Source organism: Bidens hawaiensis, unplaced genomic scaffold (genome assembly GCF_021521415.1).
Source record: "Bidens hawaiensis isolate Kalapana, Puna unplaced genomic scaffold, B.hawaiensis_p1.1 tig00016042_1, whole genome shotgun sequence".
Taxonomy (NCBI): domain Eukaryota; kingdom Viridiplantae; phylum Streptophyta; class Magnoliopsida; order Asterales; family Asteraceae; genus Bidens; species Bidens hawaiensis.
In genome coordinates, this window is record NW_027492455.1 from 271,873 (window position 1) to 295,830 (window position 23,958).

Genomic DNA, 23,958 nt, shown 5'->3' on the forward strand with positions numbered 1-23,958 from the left:
AAGAATGTTAGATAGCATATTATTTTGCTATGTATGTTTTAACTTATTACAAGCACCACTGTGTTAGTGTAATTATGTGTAAGTGTGGGGACCTAGTTGTCGTACTTACAAATTTAGGGGGTTTTGAGTTAGATTTTCTCCTATTTTTGTCGAACAAGTACTCCGTAATTGTATGGTTATAAATAGTGGTATTTGTAATCAAGCTAGCAAAAACATAAACAATCAATACAATCAAGGTTTAGACTTGAAATCTTATTGTCTTCACACTGAACCTTAAGTGTGTTAAGAAGCAAAACCCCTAGACCCTAGATAGAGGGTTTTAAAGGGGCGCCCCTTCGCCTATTTTAGTTGGCAAAGTTGCTCCTGATGATCAGGTGCACCATTGATCTGATTTAACACTAACTCGTCATCACTTCTACTAATCAGCATGGATTATAATTAAATATATGGTCATCATACAAGTATAAGAAATTTTCAAGTTTCAAAATTAAAGACATAAAAATCCAGATCATTTTTCTTAACTCATGGATTATAATTAAATTTGGCCAGCCTAAAAGACAATGGCCAAATGGAGATATATAGATGTATTTTAAGAGTTTGGGTTGACTGTTGACACCCACTTACTGTCAAATGATCATTATATATCTATACATGCCTTAGCTTTAAAAACAATATTTCCCATGTCATTAGCTGTTAGATTCCTCCATTAATCCCCACTAAACACCTCTATAAAAACCACTCAAACAAAGTTTATATACACAACGAACACTCACCGAAATGAAAAGTGTGAAGCTAGCCACCGCTCTCGTCATTATAGCGATGGCCCTTACCAGTTGTGGAACCATGGCTCAGGAGTTTGGGGCAGCACCCGCACCATCGCCGTCAATGGAGAGTGCTGGAATGGCTTTGCAAGTGCCTGCTTTACTTGCAGCCGTTGTGTGTCTAGTGGCTTACCTCTTCTAACTTTAAGTTGCTGCAACATCTCTTTCCTATATCATATTATGATCTTTTTATGACTTTGATGTACTCATGTAACTATGTAAGTTTGTATTAATTTCTAGAGTTTATAATTCTTCTTGTGTAATGTATGTTGAATGAATATTTCTTTAGTTTTTTGGTTGCTACCACTTGACTTATGTGAAATTGGTTTAAAGTTTAAATTAATTAGTAGATAGATATGATATTAGTTACATGGGTTCTTGGGTTGATGGAATACTTTGCTATTTGTTTTTATAAAGTTCAAAACCTTATATGTGTTCATCTTTAAAATCAAATATAGATATCCAAATATTCAAAATAAAACATTTTATGTGCTAGAAAAAACATAACAAATACCATACCAATAACAAACTTCTAGAATGGGTGCATATCATTATAATAGCCAACTAAATAATTAAGAATAGAAACTAGGTAAGTTGAGCTAAAACGGTGACGGATCTAGAACAAATTATTAAGGGTAGTGTTCCAAAAAAATTAAATAATATCGTGTTTCATGTAACGTAAGCAAAACAAAAATAGAAGTGCGATAATAAATAGATTTAAAAACATGGGTTGTAGACTTCTCCTCTTCGATTTTACAAGCTTGAAATCGAGTCACTACAACTTATTTTTTTACTTTATCAAATGTTTCTCTTTCGACCTCACAAATTTAAAACATTATTCAAATACTCATCACCCATTCAATTGCGTAAATTCGTCTTGATAAGCTTCATTTAAAAAAAACATCTTTCAACGGTTGCAAGTTATGGTTACAACTGATAAACCAAAGCTAACTTTAATATTCGGTAAACCAAAGATTTTAAAGAGAAAGTGTGTTTGGAGAGAGAAAGGGTTCAAAGGGATTGTGAAGAAAAGGAAGAGAGTTTAAGAGAGAGATTTTAATTTTAAGTGTATTTATCCTCTTAGTTTTATTTATTATACAAATATGTAAATTTGCATACCCTTAAATGCCTTGCGTATGATTAGTTTTAATGAGAAAAAATAATTTGGTTAGAGTCAAAGAACATAACGTGAATAATAATAAAATTTTAATCATAAATGATGTTTTCTGATAATAATAACTTTTAGGTGAAATGTCTTACAACTAAAACATATAACTATATGATAATGAGTATCTTTTATGAAGAGAAATAAAAAACAAGGGCAAATGTATTAAAGCTCCGATAAGTATTTAAGTTTATGTTAGACTTAAAAATGTGTAGCCAGCATAGGTTGTTTGTTAAATAATTTTTAGTCATTTCACTAAAAAGTTAACTTAATTTTGTTTCTCAATTAAAGTAATAAAGACCACTATTTTCATAAAACAATAATATCAAGTTTGTAAGCATAGTTGGTTTTTAGGATAGATACCAAAATAGATATTTTCAAATGCCACTCTTTAATTAAATAAGATAACAAATACTACTTTTTATTAAAGTTAATGGCCATTAACAACCCCAAGTACATACACAAGTATTTCCATGCACACACTTGCCATACAGCCACTCTCTTCTATTTGCGCATTGTCTTAAACAAGTTAAAGGATCACATGGATCAAGGGGCCATCGTTCTTCACACCCTTTACCCATCACCATCATCGTGCTCCCTAAATTAATTAGACATATACAGAGCAATCAAAATAAGTAATATGTCAACACAAGTGTATTACTCATATGTAAGAAGGTTAAAAGTAAAAGCTTGAACGGGTGATGAGCAATAAGTAATGTGTAGCTTACCGACGACTGCAACTATTAGTAAAACTACAAAACAAAACTTTATGAGAGACATATTTATTTGATGTATTGAAATAAAAGAATTATGAGGTGAAATGTTTTATGCTTGAAGGAATTAGTTGATCACATTAAATGACATATAGTTTGATATTAAATAACAAGTACATGATATTGTTACAATATGCGCATGATATTAAGAATATTGAATGATCCTCTTTCAAACCGTCCTCTTCTAGTGACATGGGGTGATGGTTAAGTCTTGAGATCTTTGAGATCTCGGGTTCGAAACTTGGCTCAGGGTGGTTTTCCTATACCTAAAGCGTCGAAATCAATATAAACGATTGACATTCCGTCTCAGGAAGGCTCACTCAGATATTTGAAGGGGTCCCAAACGTTAAAAATAATCGTCTTTCAAAAGAAAAAGAATATTAAATAACAATAAATAAATGCATGCTAATAATGATATCAAATTCGTCATACACTAAAGTTTCCGTGTAACAAATACATAAAAAAAGTTAATTACTTAAAAAAATTCACAAGAAATGCAACGTATATAATGACTAAGTGGCAAAAAACATAATAGTAATATTTTTTTTAAGATTTTAATGACAACTTGATTAATATAATTTTTAACTTTTTAACTTTTGTGACATTAATTTTAGCCTTAGAACTTTGCAACCAAACTTATATTTTTTCAACTTTGGCTACAAATTTACTTTTAACTTTGGTCACAATACATTGGCGTTACAAATCGAACAAATATCTACTGTTTTCCCACCACGTCTCTACCAATACGCATGGTTGTTTTCGAACATGTTCAACGTGCTCCGCCATAACGCTTGTGTATATATTAAAGGGCAACTTGCTAAGATTAATTTTCTAGACTTTGGTTATAAAAGTTTGTATATACTCTTTAGTCCTCAGCTTTAGTAATACTAATTTGGTGATAAAACTTTAGTCATAAAAGCTTAGAACTAGAGAGTATATATACCAATTTTTTGTGACCAAGTATAAAATTTAAAACCTAAAAAGCTGTTATTTAATATATACATAATATACAATTTGTTAGCAGCTCTGCCATATTTCAAAACTAATGTTTATAAATTTTAATTTGTCCACTTGTAAAAAGATTTACAAGTCTTTTTGAGTAGATGAAATTTTGCAAATAAAAAAGATTAACAATAATATAAACTTAAAAAGAGTGCATGTCAACCATTTAAACAAGAATGTAAACTACATATATTCTAATACATAAAATGGGTTAAAAAGTTACAAACTCCTCAAACAGATCATTCATCAACCCCATATGGGATAAACAACCCCGCCATCGGCTATCATTATCCCTCCTTCCTGCTCCCAGCTCTGCACACAATCGCCATTTGTGTTTTTAGTTACACGTAATACGAAAACTAACAAAACAGAATAACCGAAAATACATACCTCTAAGAGGAGCATAATCTCTGCTCTCAAGTAAGGTATTGCTGCTCTGTCGTTAACAGCCACCTCGAGGTCTGCTATAGTTATTTGCTCGAACCGTGTTTCATGTCTATGCTGCTCTAATGCAGACCTAAATGCAGCAACCCTGCACAACAACAAATCCATTATATTAAAAATAAAAACATAATTATATTATATTTTATTTTATTTATAAAAGAAACACACCTTTCAGGAGATATAGTTGGTGCAGCTGGAGTTTCATCTACTTCCATTGCTTCAGTTTCAGCTGCATCCCTGAATGAAAAAAAAACATAATAAATTTAACTTAATATATACATATAATATATACATACCCATATGTATATATGTAACTGAAAATTAATTTGATATTTGGTGATAAACTAACCCTGTTTGAGAAGCATCACGTCGTGCAGTTCTTTTGTTACCATTGTTATTATCTCCACTGGTGTCGGCTTTGCGTTTTCTTTCTAGCTCATTTTCCTGTTCTTGCTCACGTTCTTCCATGTCAGTTAACTCTTGATGATAAATCGCAAAATTGAGAACTTTTAAGGCAGCTTCCACATCAGATTTTAAAACCTACACCACGGTACATGTTAAAACAAGCCCGGGTCAAATTGACATGTTTGAGAAAAAAATAGCACAAATCAAATGTGCATGTTTAACATTATGACTAAAGTACCTGTTTGCTCAATTTAAGTTTGGCATGTGCGGTTGAGAGTCGAATAATGGTTTCCAGGGTTCTAGCAGTTATTGGAAGTGTTCCACCAGTCTACAAGTATTAAAAACACTAATCGTTATTAAGAAACCAAAGCATCTTTAAAGTTAATTTAACAAGTAGATAACTGTTAATACTAACCCTGCTACCACCGCCACTGTTTCTGAGCTCTGCGAATGCTGTTGCAATGTACTCAGATGCCTAAACATGAAAACTTATCATCATTATAACCATTAACAAACAATAGAAAAATAGAATCTTTGACCAATTCTAGATAAAATATACCTCATCAGTGAGATTTGGCTGAATCCTGTGTTTTGCATAATGAATATACTTTTTAAGAAACTTGATTGTTAGAGCTTCATCATTTTGTCTCCTACCTTTTTTCCTTCCGTGCAGCATTCGATTATACTCAACAAATATGGAAGCATCTATCTCAGATTCTGCTTCCCTTCTATTTAGACCTGAATCAGCACCTGAAAAACATGTTTCGTGATGTAAGTGATATAAACTTACAAAAAAAATCAAAATCTTTAAAAGCAAAACACAAGCACACATGATCCTACCTTCTTTATCAGATCGGAAACGGTGCATACGCAAAACATGATCAGAAATTCTTCGATCAATTTCAGGATCCATTTGGTCCAATACAATGAACAGCAAATCAAAACGTGACAGCAAGGAATCAGGAAGTCCAATATTCTTTGTTGGAGTGATTGACCGATCATACTGCAGATGATCAATTAACATAGCACGCAGTTAAGATATGTTATATGGCGTAAATAGATGACATTACAGTACTTACTGTTCCATAAATGGGATTAGCAGCTGCTACCACACTGCATCTAGCATTTAACGATGCATGAATACCAGCTTTTGCAATTGTTACAGTCTGTTGCTCCATAACTTCATGTATTGCTACACGATCTTGATCATTCATTTTGTCAAATTCATCAATGCAGATCACACCTCTGTCTGCAAGAACCATTGCACCAGCTTCCAGCCTTCTTTCTCCTAATAAAGTAAATCATTATAAAAATCAGTATAGAAATTATTTTTATTCAAATTTCTCAAGTTTATAGCAATTTCTCATTAAGAAAATCAGTAAAGCAACTTCCCCTATAATGTTTACCTGTTTCTTGATCAGAAGTAACTGCAGCTGTCAACCCAACACCAGACGAACCACGACCAGTGGTTGAAATTGCCAATGGAGCAATACTCATAATAGCTCTAAGAAGCTGTGACTTGGCTACAGATGGATCCCCAACCATCATCATGTTAATGTCACTGCAAATATTATAGTAAAATCAACTTTAATATTTGTAACTACTGAATCAATACAAGTATCTTGACAACAAAATAAATGGCACCATACCCTCTCAAGTGGGTCCCGTTTTTAAGATTCTTCTCGGTTCCACCAAGCATAAGTAAAATAACTGCTTTCTTAATCCATGCATGCCCGTAAATTGAAGGTGCCAGTGACTTAGAAAGCAAGTCAAAGGTATCTTCTCTCTCAGCTATCTGTTTAATATGTTTCAAGTCCTCTGAACTATAAACTGGCGCACTTGCCTCTTTGTCAAGCAAATAAATGTTGTTTGCTATAAGCACAGTCCTACATATCATAGTAACTTTTAGTTGAAAATTGAAATGAACAGTTAAACCAAAATACAAGTGAAAGAAAATATAAAGTGTAGGCATTTAAGTTAACCTGAAAACACCATTAACACTGCCTTGACTTTTTCCAGGAATAGCTTTGTAAACACCAACAATTGCCACACGATCTCCAGGTTTGCACGAGTCAACCAGATCATCTTCTGCAATGACATCAACGGTTCTTGGGAGTTGACCAGGAGCAGAATTTTCAGGCACTTCTTGCATTGATAGTGTTTGATGGTCTTTGTAATGGCACATACCAAACTCGGTTACTAACAAATTGCCATTGTCATCCTGCAGATAATATTACAGATGAGATACTTAATTTTCTATTTTTAATAGTAAAATGTAACGTAATTATAGAACTTAGTATTACCCGGGTTGGATACACGGAACCAGTAGGCAAACCCATTGTAGAAGTAATATCTCGATACTCACGAGATGTAAATTGCTTAGTTGAAGGGCAATAATGAACACTTTTGACAACCTTTGGCCTTACAAGAGAACCTATACGATGTAAAGCATGTGCGTTGAAAGATTAAAAACTACACTAACAGCCCCTTGTGCAGCATAATAATAGTTTTATAGAAGTACTAAAACACATTTCCAACATCCATAATGCCTAATCTAGCTTACAAGTGATTCTGCAAGTAAAAATTGATTAGCTTTTACTAGGAATGAGCAAACGCGTATGGGTACCAAATCGATACCAACTTTTTGAGTTTTCAGTACCGATACAGTACTGGTATTTTCCGAATTTTGCCTTCAATGCCGATACCAAACCAAACATTTTCAGTACCAGTAGCAAGATTTTGGAAAAATCAGTACCGGAATTTTCGGGAGCCGAGCTCATCTCTAATTTTTGCAACTTCAGTGGCCAAGTAATCAAATAAAACAGTCATAAACCACGCAATTGAACTAATCAATTAGCAGATTTGAGCTTCCTAGTTACATAGCATTCATAGATTTAAAAAAACTCCACATTTTTACTTGCAGAATCATAAACCTACTTTTTTATTAAAATAATCAAACTTTTAATTCTAACCAAGTACAGTGTTGTAAAACTCGCTAAGCAGTCAGGCAGTGAGGTACCAATTTTATATATAATTTTTCAAAAAAATGTATAGTTTTATAAATACTTTTAAGGATGTTGACCAAATTTCAACCTATTTTCATCTAAATTAGAAGTCAATTAGGTGAAATCGAATTGATATCCCAACAGCTTCCAATTCACCTACGCCTAACTGCGATTTTTTCAACACCAACAAAGTATTTTCCCTAAATGTGCATCTAAAATTCTAAACTAGTTCTCCACAAGTATCTAATTCCAATCATTTTTCCCTGCATTTGTTAATCAATTAATAACCAACTTCTAACCTAAACAACTAAACAATTTAAAAAACATACAACCACAAAAATTTTATAACCAAGACACTTACATTTAGTAATAATCCCATTAACTTTCACCATAGACCCAATAAACTCAGACAACAAGTCTCTTGGCGTAACCTCCCTTGAAACAAATGGTCCGTCAATCCCAACCAACACCTGCTCGCCTTCGGTCAAATACTTCGGGTCAATACTCCGAGTTCTGTCCGTTATAAAGTCCGTCAATGACTGCATATACTCGCTAGGGTTCCGTAACAACCTGCAATAACAACAATAATAATTAGTTAATTAATTAAATAGTAAAATTAATATACCAACCAACAAATAATTGTTAAAAATTACTAGCTAGAGTTCAGTAACAACCTGAAACAATAATAATAATAATAATAATAATAATAATAATAATAAGCTAATTAATTAATTAAATAGTGAAATTAATATATCAATTAGCGAATAACTGTTAAAAATTACTAGCTAGAGTTCAGTAACAATCTGTAACAACAGCAACAATAATAATAATAATAAGAAGAAGAAGAAGAAGAAGAAGAAGAAGAATAAGAATAGGAATAAGAATAATTAGCTAATCTATGTTTCTATTAGCTAATTAATTATTAAAATAGTGAAATTAATATGCCAATTAACAAATAATTGTTAAAAATTAATAGCTAGCGTTCAGTAACAACCTATAACAACAATAATAATAACAATAACAACAACCATAATAATAATAGTAATAATAGTAATAATTAGCTAATTAACTAATTAAATGGTGAAATTAATATATCAATTAACTAAGAACTGTTAAAAATTACTAGCTAAGATTCAGTAATAACCTGTAATAATAATAGTAATAAATAATAATAATAATAAATAATAAGCTAATTAATTAATTAAATAGTGAAATTAATATATCAATTAGCGAATAAATATTAAAAATTACTAGCTAGGGTTCAGTAACAACCTGTAATAATAATAATAATAATAATGATGATGATGATGATGATGATGATGATGATGATGATGATAATAATAATAATAATAATAATAATAATAATAATAATAATTGTGAAACCTTTGGGAGAGATCAGCAGCGTCACGGTGATGTAGGTGTGAGAGGTTGAAGATTAAACGACGGCGTTTGTTGTTAATCATGTTCCTGATGTCGTCATCCAAAGTATCATACTGTGAACAAAATATTATTACAAAGCGTAAGTGAGTAAGAGTAATTAAGTAAAGATTAACAAGTAACTGATTGATTAAAGGATTAATTGATTATCACGTTTGAGTCGAAGAGCTCGGTGAAGGCTTTCTTGTTAGTAGCCCTAATTTCTTCAGTGATATCCATTTGATTGATTGATTGATTGATGAACAAGTGATGAAGAAGAAATGAAGAGTGAGAGTGAAAAGAATGGTGTGAAGTTTTGCCCTAAATTTGTCCGTGATTGGGTTTTGGCGGGAAAAAAGAGGTGTGGTGACGAAAGTGTTCCCGCTTAATAATAATATATGGTAAAGGATCAGCCCATGGGAAAGTTAGAAGTTGGCCCAGATTTAAGGTATACAGATGGGTTAACTTCACCAAGTTGGTAAAGGATCAGCCCAATAGCCCTGATTTAATTTGTTTTCTTATGTTCTGTCATGTCACCCCCGTGAATTTAACGGACTCTAACTTCGTTAGTTTTATTTTTGTGCTAACGTGACATGTTTTTACTAATGTGGCATTTTTGATACGACGTTACATTTTTTTTAAATAAATAAAATAGGTCCCGCACTCCCGCCAATAAACCATCAACTTCATCTTTATCCATTTTGGCATTTTCACTCACAAAACCATAACCTTCATGAAGAAGATGATTAAGTGGAGACATGGATCCACAACTTTCTAAGGAAATGTCCCGTCACATGCCACATCAATAAAAAACATGTCACGTTACCAAAAAACAAAACTAACGGAGTTAAAGTCTATTAAGTTCGAAAGTGATAGAAGAAAATAAATTCTATGTTAGAAGTAGTGAGAGTCAGATTGTTAGTTGTGAATGTTATCTATCAATGAATAAAAAATTAGGAATATTAAGACCAATATCTCAATACAAAAAAGAGAAAGAAAAACTAACATAAAAGTACACATATAAAGTGAAAAAAAAAACTATTGAAAATATTAGGACCAATATCTCAATACAAATAATTATTATAATAATTATTTATAATAATAAAAATGTATTAAAAGACAAAAATGTCCCTGATTTAAACATAAAGATAAAATATTAACGGAGTTAAAGAAGTCAATGAAAATTGGAAAGTTTTTTTTTTACCGGCCAACAAACATAGAATACCAAGGTACTCCGTACGGGGTAACCCAATAGCAAAAAGCCATCGCAAGCTGGCCCAACCCAGTCGTACGGAGCCCTTAAGCGCCTCCAAGTTATCTTCAGTTCACTGGTGGTAAAATTCGACCGCCCTCAGAATCGAAATGGAGATCACAATGATCTCAATCTTTCTTCATTGAGTCACTCATGTCTCTCCAAAATGTTGTAAGTGAGGTTTGAACTTGGGTCTTCATTGAGAAACTCATGCTCTCTACCACTACACCAAGCCATAGAATATATATGGCCGAGAATAAAAATCAAGAAAACTAATTACCGAGTCCCTTGTTTTCAATGATGTGGAGTCAAGGCTAGTTAGACCGGGCACTGTGAGCACTAAAGGGGCGATTTAGGGGACTGAACACCAGTGTGGTGTGGTGTGGGTGGGGTGGGGGGTGAGATTTGGGGGGCGGTATTGTGAAGATAGGGCGATGTGGGGGGAATAGCGGGGCAGACATTTCTTTATCTCTCACATACACACACATACATATATATGTATATATATAATTGGGCAACAAAATGGCGACAAGCCACATTAGAACATTATGTAGAGGGGCTTTGAAGTCCTGTTTCCTACATGACGATGACCAAGGATAAGGTCGCCCCTCAACAGAGGACGGCCTTAAGGTTACCTTCGTATGTTTTTATCCTCTATTTAACTCATGCTCAATCTTCTTGTACTCTAAAATTTTTCCCATCAAGAATATTAATCATACATATAAATATATAATCATGTGTAGTTTGGAAAAACACGGGAACATTTTCTTGCTAACACTTACCAGCGATCAATGGCGAAGTATACTTAGGGCCGGGGGTGCCCCCCTGTTTTTTTGCGCGGTGGTGTAAATTTATCCGTTTTCGCCCGAAATTTTTTATACGTAGTGTAAATTTAGTCGTTTTCGTTCTAAAATTTGAGCTCGGCACCCCTCGGTTTCGAATTTTTTTAATACATATTGAGTCCGGCCGCTCCGGTATCTTAGTTCAAGCTTCGCCACTGCCGGCGATGGCGTCGACGAGCATTGCCTCAACTCTACCCTCATCGTCGCTATTCGTATTAGATGCCAAGTTTCACTCCACTCGCGGCTCCGTATTCATCACCATTGCCCAAGGAAAATTCTTTTGTAACGGCTTTGATATTAATAATATTAATAACAACAACAACAGCAGCAGCAACAACAACAACAACAACAACAGCAACAACAACAACGACACGGTCCTCCAACTAAATGAATTGTTCAAGGGTTTGGTTTTAGATTTCATATCCCTCCCTATGCCAACAATCGCAGTGGTTACTGGCCATGCGATTGGTGCGGGACTGGGGCTTGCATTATGTCATGACTATGTGTTCATGAGACGTGACCATGGTGTCATGTGTATGAACGAGATTGATAAAGGTGTGTTGTTGCCTGACTATGGGTTTGAGCTTATAAGATCTAAGGTGAAGCCAGAGTTCTTACGAGATGTTTTGTTGCGTGGAGTGAAGATGAAAGTGGATCAGGCGGTGACGATGGGGTTGGTTGATGGCGTGTTTGAAGACCGTGAGAGTGCGGTTGAGGGTGGTATGCGAATGGGGGCGGAGTTGGGGAAGAAGAAGTGGGATGGTGAGTTGTATGCGAAGATACGTATGGGGTGTTGGATTAATTTCTATTCCGGGTCACAAGTCGGTGAACCGGGCCTAAGAGGTTTTAACAAGTCGGTTAAAGTCTAAGGGGTATTATGAAACATTCCATATGCTTAGTGGCCAAGTTCACCTTGTTGGCCAAGTTGACTTTGTTGCCCAAGTTCACCTTGGTGGCCAAGTTGAGTGGTGACCACATATTATGCTTGGTGACCAAGTTGGGTTACTAGTATAAATACATGTACAAAGTTAGTGTTAGATACAACATCACAACACATCAACAAACACAACAATCACCTCCATCACTACCAAAGTTATTGTAATCAGTTTTTTGAGTTATATTTTCTGGTTATAATATAAGTCGGTTATTTCTAAGTTGTGCGTTAATTATCGTTTATCATTCTTGAATTGGTATCAAAGCTCGGTTCAAGAACGCGATAATTAACGGCCAACAAAGAAGGTGTCTCGATCGAACAAGTTGGTTTGATTTCCTAAAGAAGTTGTTATCGTGGTTGATCGAACAAGTTGGTTTGATCTCCCAAATAAGTTGTTGTCATTGTCGATAGCATAGTTCGTTCAGTTGTTACTTTATTCAAACAAGTTGGGTTTGAGTAGCCATGGGTGACACGACTCCACCGCAGCCGCCAAAGGGGAAAGAGAACGGGCCATCCTCCGTTCAATGTCCAATGTTAACTACAACGAACTATACCGTCTGGGCTATGAGGATGAAAGTAGTCATAAGAGTTCACAAAGTTTGGGACACCATCAACTCGGGTGTCCCCGATGAAGACAAAAATGACATGGCTATGGCCTTGTTGTTTCAATCCATACCTGAAACCTTGATAATGCAAATTGGAGATCAAGAAACTGCTAAAGCCATGTGGGATTCGATTAAAACCCGACACTTAGGTGCCGAACGGGTTAGAGAAGCACGTCTCCAAACCTTGTCAATGGAATTTGACAATATGAAGATGAATGAGTCAGATTCCATAGATAACTTTGCAGGAAAGTTATCGAGCATTGCCTCGAAATCAGCGGCTCTCGGTGAAGTTATAGATGAAGCAAGGTTGGTAAAGAAGTTTCTCAAAAGTCTCCCAAGATCGAAGTATATTCAAATGGTTGATTCGTTTGAGCAAATGTTGGATCTCAATCAAACGGGATTTGAAGATGTCGTAGGCCGACTCCGAGCCTATGAGGAGCGAATCCGAGAAGAAGAAATTTAAGGGGGTGACCAAGGTAAACTTTTATTTGGTAAATATGATTCATCAAGTCATAGAAGTTTTGAATCTAATAGGGGACGAGGACGAGAAGGTCGAGGTCGCGGTCGAGGCCGTTTCAATGGCCAATACCGAACCCCTAGTACCGAACAAGGGTCATCAAGTCGAGGAAAAGTAAGGGTGAAGAAAGATCGGTCAAAGATTTTATGTTACCGATGTGACCAGTTTGGTCACTTTGCATCCGGTTTCCCGGACCGAGTTCGAAAGGGTCAAGAAGCAAACAAAACCGAAGTCCATGAAAATTTTGATGATGCGGCGTATATGCATCAAGTTGTGTTCTTAAATGAACAAAACCTAATACCAAAGAAATACGAGACCGAGCGGTTCGAAGATGATGTATGGTATTTGGATAATGGGGAAAGTAATCATATGACGGGAAACCGGTCGTATTTTTAGAGTTAAACAAGAACATAACCGGGAGGGTTAAGTTCGGAGATGGGTCATTTGTTCAAATCAAGGGAAAAGGCTCAATTCTTTTCCAAGGAAAATCGGGTGACCAAGACTTGTTAACCGAGATTTATTATATTCCGGAGTTAAAAACTGATATAATAAGTCTCGGTTAAGCAACGGAGTCCGGATGTGACATTCGGATGAAACACGATCTTCTGACCATGTACGATGAGAATGGGAGGTTACTCATGAAGGTCAAGAGATCCGAAAACCGACTCTACAAAATACGAATGAAAATTGGAGCTCCCGTGTGTTTGCAATCAAAGATTGAAGATGATGCATGGCGTTGGCACGCAAGACTTGGGCACATCAATTTCGAGTTAATGAAATCGATGGCAAAGAAGGATCTTGTAAGAGGTTTACCACATGTTGAACACGAAAATCAGTTGTGTGAATCGTTTGGTGGGTAAACAAACGAGGCGTTCATTTCCGGCTACATACTCGTTTAGAGCATCCCAACCTTTAGAGTTAGTTCATGGTGATTTGTGCGGTCCAATAACTCCATCCACTATCTCGGGTAATAGGTATGTCTTTGTTATTATAGACGATTACTCACGATATATGTGGACGTTTTTATTGAAAGAAAAAGGTGAAGCGTTTGAAAGTTTTAAGAGGTTTAAAGCCCTAATCGAGGCGGAGGCGGGTTTACCAATGAAAACTCTTCGAAACGATAGGGGAGGAGAATTCACTTCACGTGATTTCAATCGGTTCTGCGATGAAAGTGAAATTATTCGGCATTTAACCGCCCCGTACACGCCGCAACAAAATGGCGTGGTAGAAAGGCGAAACAGAACTTTAATGGGGATGGTGCGGAGTATTCTAAAGGCAATGCAGGTACCGAATTATATGTGGGGAGAGGCGGTCCGACATTCAACCTTTTTAATCAATCGGGTCCCAACCCGGGCCTTGGTTGATCAAACTCCATATGAACGGTTCAAGAAAAAGAAACCGATTATTGAACACGTTCGAGTATTTGGGTGCATGGCGGATGCTAAAGTTGATAGTGTACGTCTAAAGAAACTTGATGATAGGTCAAGACAGCTCGTTAAGCATACCGTCTTTTTGATCTGAACACTCGGAAAATTGTTGTTAGTCGGGACGTTGTGTTTGACGAAAACAAAGGGTGGAATTGGGTAAAGAAAGTCGAGAAGAATGACTACGAGCCGGGTATGTTTTCTATTGATTTGGGGGGGGGGTGCGGTTGACAATGGAACTGGTCAAATAGAACCCACTATTGAAGAAACGTCTAGAAGCAACCCGGATAGCCCAAGCTCTGAACCTACATCACCGGTTCAACCCGAGTCCAACGACTCAGCCGAACCAAGTCATATCGGGCCTAATTCCTCAACCCGCTCTCAAGTTCAATCGATATTAATGGGTCACAGGTCCATTCGGGTGAAAATGAGGCCCAAAAGGGTCTAAGACGTTCAACCTGAGTCTCGGTTTTACCAAGAAGATTATAAGAAGATTATGTATTACATATTGACTCTGACTATGAGCAATTGCTTCTTACAGCAAGTGGTGAACCGAGTAGCTATTTTGAGGCTAAGTCGAACCAAGAATGGGTTCGTGCTATGAATACCGAGATCGATTCGATAAACAAGAATGAAACATGGAAGTTAGTCGGACTTCCAAAGGGTGCAAAATGTATCGGGTTGAAGTGGGTGTTCAAAATCAAACAAAATGCGGATGAACGATAAACAAGTACAAAGCTCGGTTGGTTGCAAAGGGTTACGTGCAACAACCCGGGATTGACTTTGATGATGTTTTCGCTCCGGTAGCCCACATCTAGACTATTCGGCTACTGATCGCATTGGCTGCATCTAACGGATGGGAAATCCACCATCTTGATGTAAAGATGACATTTCTACATGGTGAATTGAAAGAAGTTGTGTTCGTTTCTCAACACGAAGGACACGAGAAAAAAGGCGAGGAGGCAAAAGTTTACAAGTTGTCAAAGGCCTTGTACGGGTTAAGGCAAGCTCCCCGAGCTTGGAAGACAAAGCTCGATAACATCCTACGAGACATGAAGTTTCAAAAATGTTCCAAGGAACAATCGGTTTACCGAAAGACGGATGGGAAACATTTTTTGATCTTAGCCGTGTATATGGATGATTTATTTGTGACAGGTACAAGCTCGAGTATAATTTCAGATTTCAAAAAGGGTATGGCGACCAAGTTTGAGATGTTGGATCTCGGGAAGGTAACCTACTATCTCGGAATCGAAGTATTCCAACGAGAGGACGGGATAATAATTACACAAGAAGGATACGCTAAAATAATTCTAAAGGAGACCGGTATGCAAAACTGTAATCCGTCTCAAGTCCCGATGGATCACGGTGTGAAATACTCAAAAGCCGAGAATGAAGTCGAACTCGATGCAACCGAGTATCGAAAGGTAGTGGGTTGCTTACGGTATTTATTACACACTCGTCCGGATATGGCATACTCTGTGGGTATTGTTAGTCGATATATTCAAAACCCACGAGAATCTCATGGTATGGCAATACGACACCTATTGAGATATTTGAAGAAAACGACAAGCTATGGGATCAAGTACGGGAAGAACGGGTCTAAACGACTTGTAGGTTATAGTGATAGTAGTCACAATATAGATGAGGATGATGGTAGAAGTACCACTGGCCACGTGTTTTATTACGGGCAATCTCCAATTACATGGTGCTCACAAAAGCAAGCGACGGTTGCACTCTCATCGTGTGAAGCCGGGTACATGGCGGCTTCAGCTGCCGCATGTCAAGCTGTATGGCTCCGAGAGTTGTTGAGCGAGTTGACTGGAGAAGCGTTGCAGAAAGTTGTGTTGAAAGTTGATAACACGTCCGCAATAGCCCTTGTGAAAATCCGGTTTTTCATAACCGAACAGGGCATATAAAGTCTCGCTTTCATTTTATCCGAGATTGCTACAACGACGGCGAGGTCGATGTTGAGCACATTAGCGGAAAAGAGCAACGGGCTGTTATCCTCACTAAAGCACTCACAAGAATCAAGTTCACGGAGATGCGCGAGTTACTTGGAGTTGAAGACCTTTCTAATCCGAATCAGAAATTAGGGAGGTGAATGTTGGATTAATTTCTATTCCGGGTCACAAGTCAGTGAACCGGGCCTAAGAGGTTTTAACAAGTCGGTTAAAGTCTAAGGGGTATTATGAAACATTCCATATGCTTGGTGGCCAAGTTCACCTTGTTGGCCAAGTTGACTCTGTTGCCTAAGTTCACCTTGATGGCCAAGTTGAGTGGTGACCACATATTATGCTTGGTGACCAAGTTGGGTTACTAGTATAAATACATGTACAAAGTTAGTGTTAGATACAACATCACAACACAACAATCACCTCCATCACTACCAAAGTTATTGTAATCAGTTTTTTGAGTTATAGTTTATGGTTATAATATAAGTCGGTTATTTCTAAGTTGTGCGTTAATTATCGTTTATCATTCTTGATGGGGTTGTATCCGAAGTCATGTGGGATGCTCGGGTTGGGTTTCAAACCACGGATGTAAACAAACACGAACATGAACAACTTAATTTACTATCATGTTAGCTTTCGAGCTAAGATTAATAATTTAATAAACACATTGCATTTTTTTAGAGAGTTAAAGATTAATGTTGCATATTTTAAAGAACCTCTAGCGAATCTCGTGTGTACGAGTACTCCCAAGCCTAAAGATCTGATACCGCTTGGTAGGATAAAAGTGACGATGCGGAAGTGACAACACGAACAATGCACAATAGTAAAACACGCAGATAGAAAATAATAAACGACACTAGAGATTTTAACATGGTTCAGTCTTGGTGACTAACCTATATTCACTGGCTACAGATCATTTTATTAAGCTTGGGCAAAAGATCATTACAATTACAATGGAGTAATATAAAACCCACAATTAAACCCAAGGGGTTTACCAACCTAACACTTGCTGTTAGCCACAATAGTTTTATTTATTCATATTCATATGTTGTACAAACTAGATGTGCAATATCATATTAGGTGCTACCATCAAATAGTTGAATCATATAGATGACTTCTTTATACTTTCTGAATGGAAAATGAAAAAAAAAAATATACTTTTGATGTCCTTGTATAAAATGCTAAATGTTTTGTTTATTTAGTGATTTTGATGTGGTTTATAGGTTTATGATGGAATGGTATTTGTTTGCCACAAGATGATGAATTATTTGATTTTGATAACTTAATTTGATGTTTAGTAATCATCTGTATACATTACTTTTTGTTGAAATATTTAACCCCAAGTCAGTTTCATTTAAGAAACCGAGTTTGATCTATTACCTTACACTTCGAACCATTTTCTACTAACTTAATGGACCCGGTTTTTTGAAATATTAGGGGCCTATAATCAGACTTTCGAAATATACCCGGATGGATTTCCAAGTTACGTCGGGTATTTTATAAGACTAAGTGTTGTGAAGAGGTGGTGGGGTGTCACTCTCTGCCACCTCATCCACTTTAACCACCAGACACCATTACACCACTCAAAAATGAGGTTCCACGCCTCCTTCTCGCATTCTAGTGGTGTCGGCGCCCTCACCCCCAACCCTGCATCATCTCGTCTTAATTAACTAATCCTCAACCACTATACAAGTTTAATGAGTTAGTTAGTTAGTTAGTTAATGCCCCACTGTATACGTGACAGTGACATGACATCACTTTTGGTTAACTAACAAATTAACCATAATCCACAATACATAGTCTAATAACTTGCGTGCAATAATAATAGACACATGAAATGACATATAGGAACTAGAAAATAGAGTGTTTCAATTTTCAAATAATAGCATGACAACAATGAATACGAACTTGTATTTGACGGATATTTCCTAAAAGACCTAATATAGGTAATAAATTTTGGTTCATTTTTATTGAGATAACTGGTTGTCGCTAAAAAAATTATTTTGTTTGGTAGATGTTTCGTAACAAAATTGCTCTTTCTCGAAACCTCTCGTTTTCTTCTATGACTTGTCTGCTTTGTAAGAACGAAGAGTAAGAGGGATCATGTGCTTTTTGAATGCGTGCTTTTTGTTCAAATTTGGAGTTGCATGTTCCGATGTTGATATAGGTGCCAATGTTGTTCGGTCGAAATCAATTTGGTTCATCACGAACCGGCACTCATATAGTTTACGATATAATAAAATTATAAAAAAAAATCCCTCAATTTTGAATATGAATACAACTCCATTTTTAATATAATTTATTTATTCAGTGTTTTTATAAGTTAACAAACATAAGTTATTAGAGAAAAAGCTTATATGATTGATAATTGTTCTATATGCTCTCATAATAATTTAGTATTATAGTGACAAATTTATAAAGAGAGGACAAGAAAGATGTGATTTAACAAAAAAAATATATATAAGAAAAGGTATGGTGCCAAAGTTTTTGAACCCATAGCCAGCCTCTAAATCACATAATGAACTCAACTCACTTAATCTAACAAGTCTAAATTGGCCAACAAACATGAAAACAACAGTCTCATAAGCCCTAAATCACCTCATCAAATCAAGGCTTGAAGGCAGAGAATGCTACAACAGAGTTGTGTCCACCGAAACCAAATGAATTCGAAATCGCTGCACATTAACAAAACATTCTAATCAGTCAACCTTCCTTATAAAACCGCAAAGTAAAACTTGGTTATATTTTACATGCATTGGTTAAATGAGTCGAAAGTTAATTACGTATCAAATTAAGGGAAATAGGAAAACAATCAAACTTACCAACGTTGATTTCATGCTGCTGCTTTACGTTAGCAACAGTGTCGAACTCAACAGCAGGCTCCGGGTTCTGCCCACACAATATAAAAGTTAAGATTTGAAAAATATAAAAAGAATAATATGAATTATATTAAATATTAATCCAGATAGAAATGAAGATCATACGAATTGATTAATGGAGGGATGTAGCCATCCTGTTTGGATCGCTTTAACCGTAGCGATGGCTTCTAAACCTCCGGCTGCACCTAAACAATGCCCTATCATAGACTGAAACATAACCAAATCAGTAACACTTCTAACTTAACTATTTATTTTTGACAAAATGGCAAAAGGCGTCCTTTATGTTTAATCGTTTTTTCAGTGGACGTCCTTTAGCAAAAGAAATGGCAGAAAAAATCCTTTACATTTAGAAACTCTATCACATTATGTCCTTTGATCCTAACCCAGTTAACTTTTCTCGTTAAATCTGGTCATGTGCAGACACATGAGGGTATTTTGGTCATTTTACTCTTGAAAATTAATCATCTTTAGGTCAGTGAATGGTTCAGAGTTAATATTATTTTAATTTGCAATAGTAAAATGACCAAATTACCCCCATGTGCAGGGCACTAGACCATATTTAACGGAAAAAGTTAACTGGGTTAGGGTCAAAGAACGTCTAATATATTATTATTATTATTATTATTATTATTATTATTATTATTTATATATATACCTTGGTTGCGTTCATTTTGATTCCTTCGGTGTTCTTGAAAACCTTCTTTACCGCGTTTACTTCCGCTAGATCACCAACTAATGTTGAAGTTGCATGTGCATTGATGTAATTAACCTTAAACAAATATGCAACATTACTAGTCGAGACGCATTTCATGTAATATCATTTAAAAATAACGACAAGTAGTTAAAAACTTGAATACCTCTTCTGCTGACACACCGGCATCCTCTAGACTACTTTGAATGCAAGAAGAAACGCCAAGTCCATCCGAACGTGGGTCGGTCATATGATACGCATCACAATTAATAGCACCGCCCAAGTATTCAGCAAGTATCGGTGCATCTCGTTTCATCGCATGTTCTAAACTCTCCATTACCTGTAAATAATGTAACCACATTCGATTATTCAAACCCGTTTTGACTCATTGAATTAAGAGTTAATTACACGGATGGTCCCCGTGGTATGCACTGATTTTGGTTTTGGTCCCCAAATTTGAAAAAATTACATCGTTAGTCCAATAGTTTGCAAAACAACGTGTTTGGTCCCTAAAATGGATGAATGTTAACTTTGTCTGTTAAATGCGTATGCATTTCACGGCCACCTTCATCCATTTTAGGGACCAAACATGTTGTTTTGCAAACTATTGGACTAAGGATGTAATTTTTTAAAGTTGGAGACCAAAACCAAAATCAGTACAAATAACAAACTTACCAAAACACCAGCACCTTCACCCATAACAAACCCGTCTCTATCTTGGTCCCACGGCCTCGAAGCAGTTTGTGGGTCGTCGTTTCTCTGAGACAACGCTCTACACGCAACGAAACCGCCCAGCCCGATTGGAATAATGGCGGCTTCTGTGCCGCCAGCAATCATCAAATCAGCTTCACCTCTACGGATATGATTTGCAGCAGCATGAAAGCAGTAGTTTGAGGTGGCACACGCGGTTGAGATTGAGTAGTTCGGGCCCATGAAGCCCAAATCAATAGCTAACAATGCTGATGCCATGTTTGTTATCGCGTATGGAATAAAAAACGGAGTGATTTTTCTGTAACCTCTTTCGATGAGCGACTGAACTCCATCTGAAAAAACTGTTAGACCGCCCATTCCGGTTCCAACTAGCACACCCGCACGCTCTTTATCAATCTGCAAACGCCATTTCGGTTTTAAAAATAAAAAAAATTTATAAATTGTTTCATACAGATTGTAAAAGCGGTATTTAGAAAATGTGGCAATTATGAATGGGTCGATTTAGGTTATGTTCTATCTCTAGTCTACTGGTCACAGGCAAAATAAATATTATATTAAAAAAATTAAATACGGCGTCGGGCCGAACTTTGAAACTAGAGTCGTCCAAAATGTATTTTAATGCATTAAACCTCCTAGATCTTTTTTTTCTTCAGAAAATGCAGAAATTTATTAAAATGTAAAGAAGGTGATTCGGGTCAACACAACCCAGAACACACCCGACGTGTCCATTTTTCAACCTTTAAAATTTTGTTTCATTGTCGCGGAGATGGAAATGTTACAACTAATTTCATACCGCATATTCAAAATTACTGCAACTGTTTTGGGTCAGAAAGAAAAAAACTGTTTAAAAAGCCACACGTGTTAACATTCATACGAACATCATGCACTTATCATTGCTTTCCAAAAAAATAATTTACTGCACTTTACACATGATCCTTAGTACACGCATCGCAAACTCTTTTACCAAAGGCACATGTATCTAGTATGCTTCAAATTCACTATCTGTTTTCACTTAAGTGCACGGGACTTAAAAGAGTCACATAATCATTAGCTTAAGGCTAAAATAAGAAATATTAAATTCATGTATATTATCAATTTTCTTATCACCTCTCTATCTTAATATGATCATTTTAATCATGTATAATAACATAATGCAACAATAATCACTTTACACTAGGGGTTTAAATTTCTGACAGGACACGAACCTAACACAAATATCACGGATTTGGGTTTGGTATAAACAGGTTCGGGTTGACCCGTTTAACCCATATATTTATATTTTACCTTTTTTAAGTGTATAGTATGTAATGAATAATATCCATTGTGTATTTTATCGTCAAAATTTATAAAATAAAAACGAATTTGACATAAGATTTTATAATTTAAATGTAAGTGTTTTATATTAATTGTATTTTCTTTTTTCTTTTGTTATGAAAATGTAAATTTTTTATTTTTAATTATTCAATTGTGAAATCAATATAATATAAAAAATATCAAGTCAACATGTGACTATGCTAGTCGTGTTCATGTTCACGTGTCTTACATGATTTTCAGGTTCATATAATTAAAATGTAACTATTTCATAAAAAAAATCATATATTTTTCTCAAAAAATGAAAATTTAAAAATATGCCATTTCAATAAACTATAAATAAAAATTATCAGGTCGTGTTCGCATTCAACACGTGTCACAACATTTTCAGGTTGGGGTCATGTCGGGATTCGACCCGCGAACACAACCCATTTACCACCACTTTACACAAACCCTAAAACTCAATTACCATTAACAAATCCAATTACTAATAATAATAATAATAATAATAATAATAATAATAATAATAATAATAATAAATGAAAACCACAAACCTTTGACCGGTTATCACCAGCAATATCAGCATCTTCAAGAGCTCGTTTCCCAGCAACAATGCAATACCGCAAACAATCATCAAGCCTCCGGTCATTCTTCCCATCAATATACCCATCCGCCTTAAACCCACGAATCTGCCCACCGAACCGGGTCGGAAACTTCGACGCATCGAACCGGTCTATCAACCCGATCCCACTCTCACCCGCCAACAGCTTCTCATAGTACACATCCACGTCGTTCCCGAATACGGATACCAGACCCATACCCGTTATCACCACCCGTTTCTTCGGGTCTTTTTCGCGTTTTGGTGCGGCGGCGGAAATGTACGCGCGGCGGCGCGTGAGTGAAGGTTTGGTGTTTGTGGGTCGTGTGGGTTTGTGGGTCGGGTTGATTTGGGAGACCCGAAGTGGGGTTGATTGAAGAAGAGCTTGAGCTTGCATGGTTTGAGTGAATGGTGTTTGATTGAATTGAATGTGGTGTGAAGAGGGTTTATTATTATTATTATTATTATTATTAGATAAGAGTAAGAGATGTGGATTGGATCCTGAATGGTATGAGTTACAACTGTCAGTGATGTGTTTTAGTGGCAGATCTTACCGAATCGTTGTTTGTGACAACAACGTAAGTATGTGAGAGTTGTGAATTAATGTTTAGTGGCACATGTGGTCTCACTCACGTGACGTGTAATGGGTTTGGTGAAACCGAATTAAACATATATGTATTTTTTTACGAAGGTAAACATGAAATAAGTTGTGCAGCTTGTCTACTTTTTTTCTAAGACAAATTACACATTTTGCAATTTTTGAATTATAAGTAATTTAAAAGGTTTATTTTCAGATAGTGTCATTTACATGGCATACTAACCATGCTTATTTTATTTTCGTTCTTTTGACTGACCGAAATCCAAAAACTCCGTTAAATTTTGACATGTGAGCACATTTAAGTCTTTGTACGCATACTATTTAAACATTTATTATTAAAAACAAATTAAATATATTATTAGAATAAGAAACTAAATAAAATATGTTAAACAAAAACCTCGTTAAGTATTGTCATGTTTGGATTTAACTAAGTTTTTGGATGACAGTTAGTGTAAATAACAAAAAACGAATGCATTTTGTCATATAAAGGATACCGCCCGCAAATAAACTCTTTAAATGACCTTATCCATAAATCGCATATAATTGAATGACAAAATTTGTAATTTTGTCTTTTTCTAACGGTAAACTTTTATAAACACAACACCCACAAGCC

At 35.8% G+C, this 23,958-nt stretch overlaps 2 protein-coding genes across 2 annotated transcripts; both read right to left on the reverse strand.

Annotated features, from left to right (window-relative positions):
• Positions 1 to 3,927: 3,927 nt before the first annotated feature.
• Positions 3,928 to 9,320, reverse strand: LOC143550487 (DNA replication licensing factor MCM3-like). Its single transcript, XM_077041127.1, has 16 exons — positions 9,206 to 9,320; positions 8,999 to 9,108; positions 7,977 to 8,185; positions 6,914 to 7,044; positions 6,593 to 6,831; positions 6,260 to 6,496; positions 6,017 to 6,171; positions 5,690 to 5,898; positions 5,451 to 5,613; positions 5,170 to 5,360; positions 5,026 to 5,085; positions 4,849 to 4,938; positions 4,555 to 4,745; positions 4,374 to 4,442; positions 4,152 to 4,293; positions 3,928 to 4,073 (listed from the first exon to the last, which is right to left on the reverse strand). Exons 1-16 carry the CDS (start codon positions 9,269 to 9,271, stop codon positions 4,008 to 4,010), a joined length of 2,328 nt encoding a protein of 775 aa, XP_076897242.1. The 5' UTR covers positions 9,272 to 9,320; the 3' UTR covers positions 3,928 to 4,007.
• Positions 9,321 to 18,979: 9,659 nt separating this feature from the next.
• On the reverse strand, positions 18,980 to 23,345 carry LOC143550488 (3-oxoacyl-[acyl-carrier-protein] synthase I, chloroplastic-like). The gene is made up of 7 exons (XM_077041128.1): positions 22,704 to 23,345; positions 20,803 to 21,234; positions 20,294 to 20,467; positions 20,092 to 20,205; positions 19,542 to 19,643; positions 19,380 to 19,446; positions 18,980 to 19,232 (listed from the first exon to the last, which is right to left on the reverse strand). The coding sequence occupies exons 1-7, from the start codon at positions 23,142 to 23,144 to the stop codon at positions 19,165 to 19,167; spliced, it is 1,398 nt and encodes a 465-aa protein (XP_076897243.1). The 5' UTR covers positions 23,145 to 23,345; the 3' UTR covers positions 18,980 to 19,164.
• Positions 23,346 to 23,958: the final 613 nt, after the last annotated feature.

What these genes read in the sequence shown, in the direction of transcription:
- LOC143550488 (XM_077041128.1), bottom strand. Translation starts at nt 23,144, where the DNA reads ATGCAAGCTCAAGCTCTTCTTCAATCAACCCCACTTCGGGTCTCCCAA. An exon ending in CCGGTGTGTCAGCAGAAGAG is followed by an intron (nt 20,206 to 20,293) that starts GTATTCAAGTTT and finishes TATTTGTTTAAG; the next exon opens with GTTAATTACATCAATGCACA. An exon ending in TCAAAATGAACGCAACCAAG is followed by an intron (nt 19,644 to 20,091) that starts GTATATATATAA and finishes GTTATGTTTCAG; the next exon opens with TCTATGATAGGGCATTGTTT.
- LOC143550487 (XM_077041127.1), bottom strand. Translation starts at nt 9,271, where the DNA reads ATGGATATCACTGAAGAAATTAGGGCTACTAACAAGAAAGCCTTCACC. An exon ending in TAATGGGATTATTACTAAAT is followed by an intron (nt 7,045 to 7,976) that starts GTAAGTGTCTTG and finishes TACATCGTATAG; the next exon opens with GTTCTCTTGTAAGGCCAAAG. An exon ending in TTTCCGATCTGATAAAGAAG is followed by an intron (nt 5,361 to 5,450) that starts GTAGGATCATGT and finishes CATGTTTTTCAG; the next exon opens with GTGCTGATTCAGGTCTAAAT.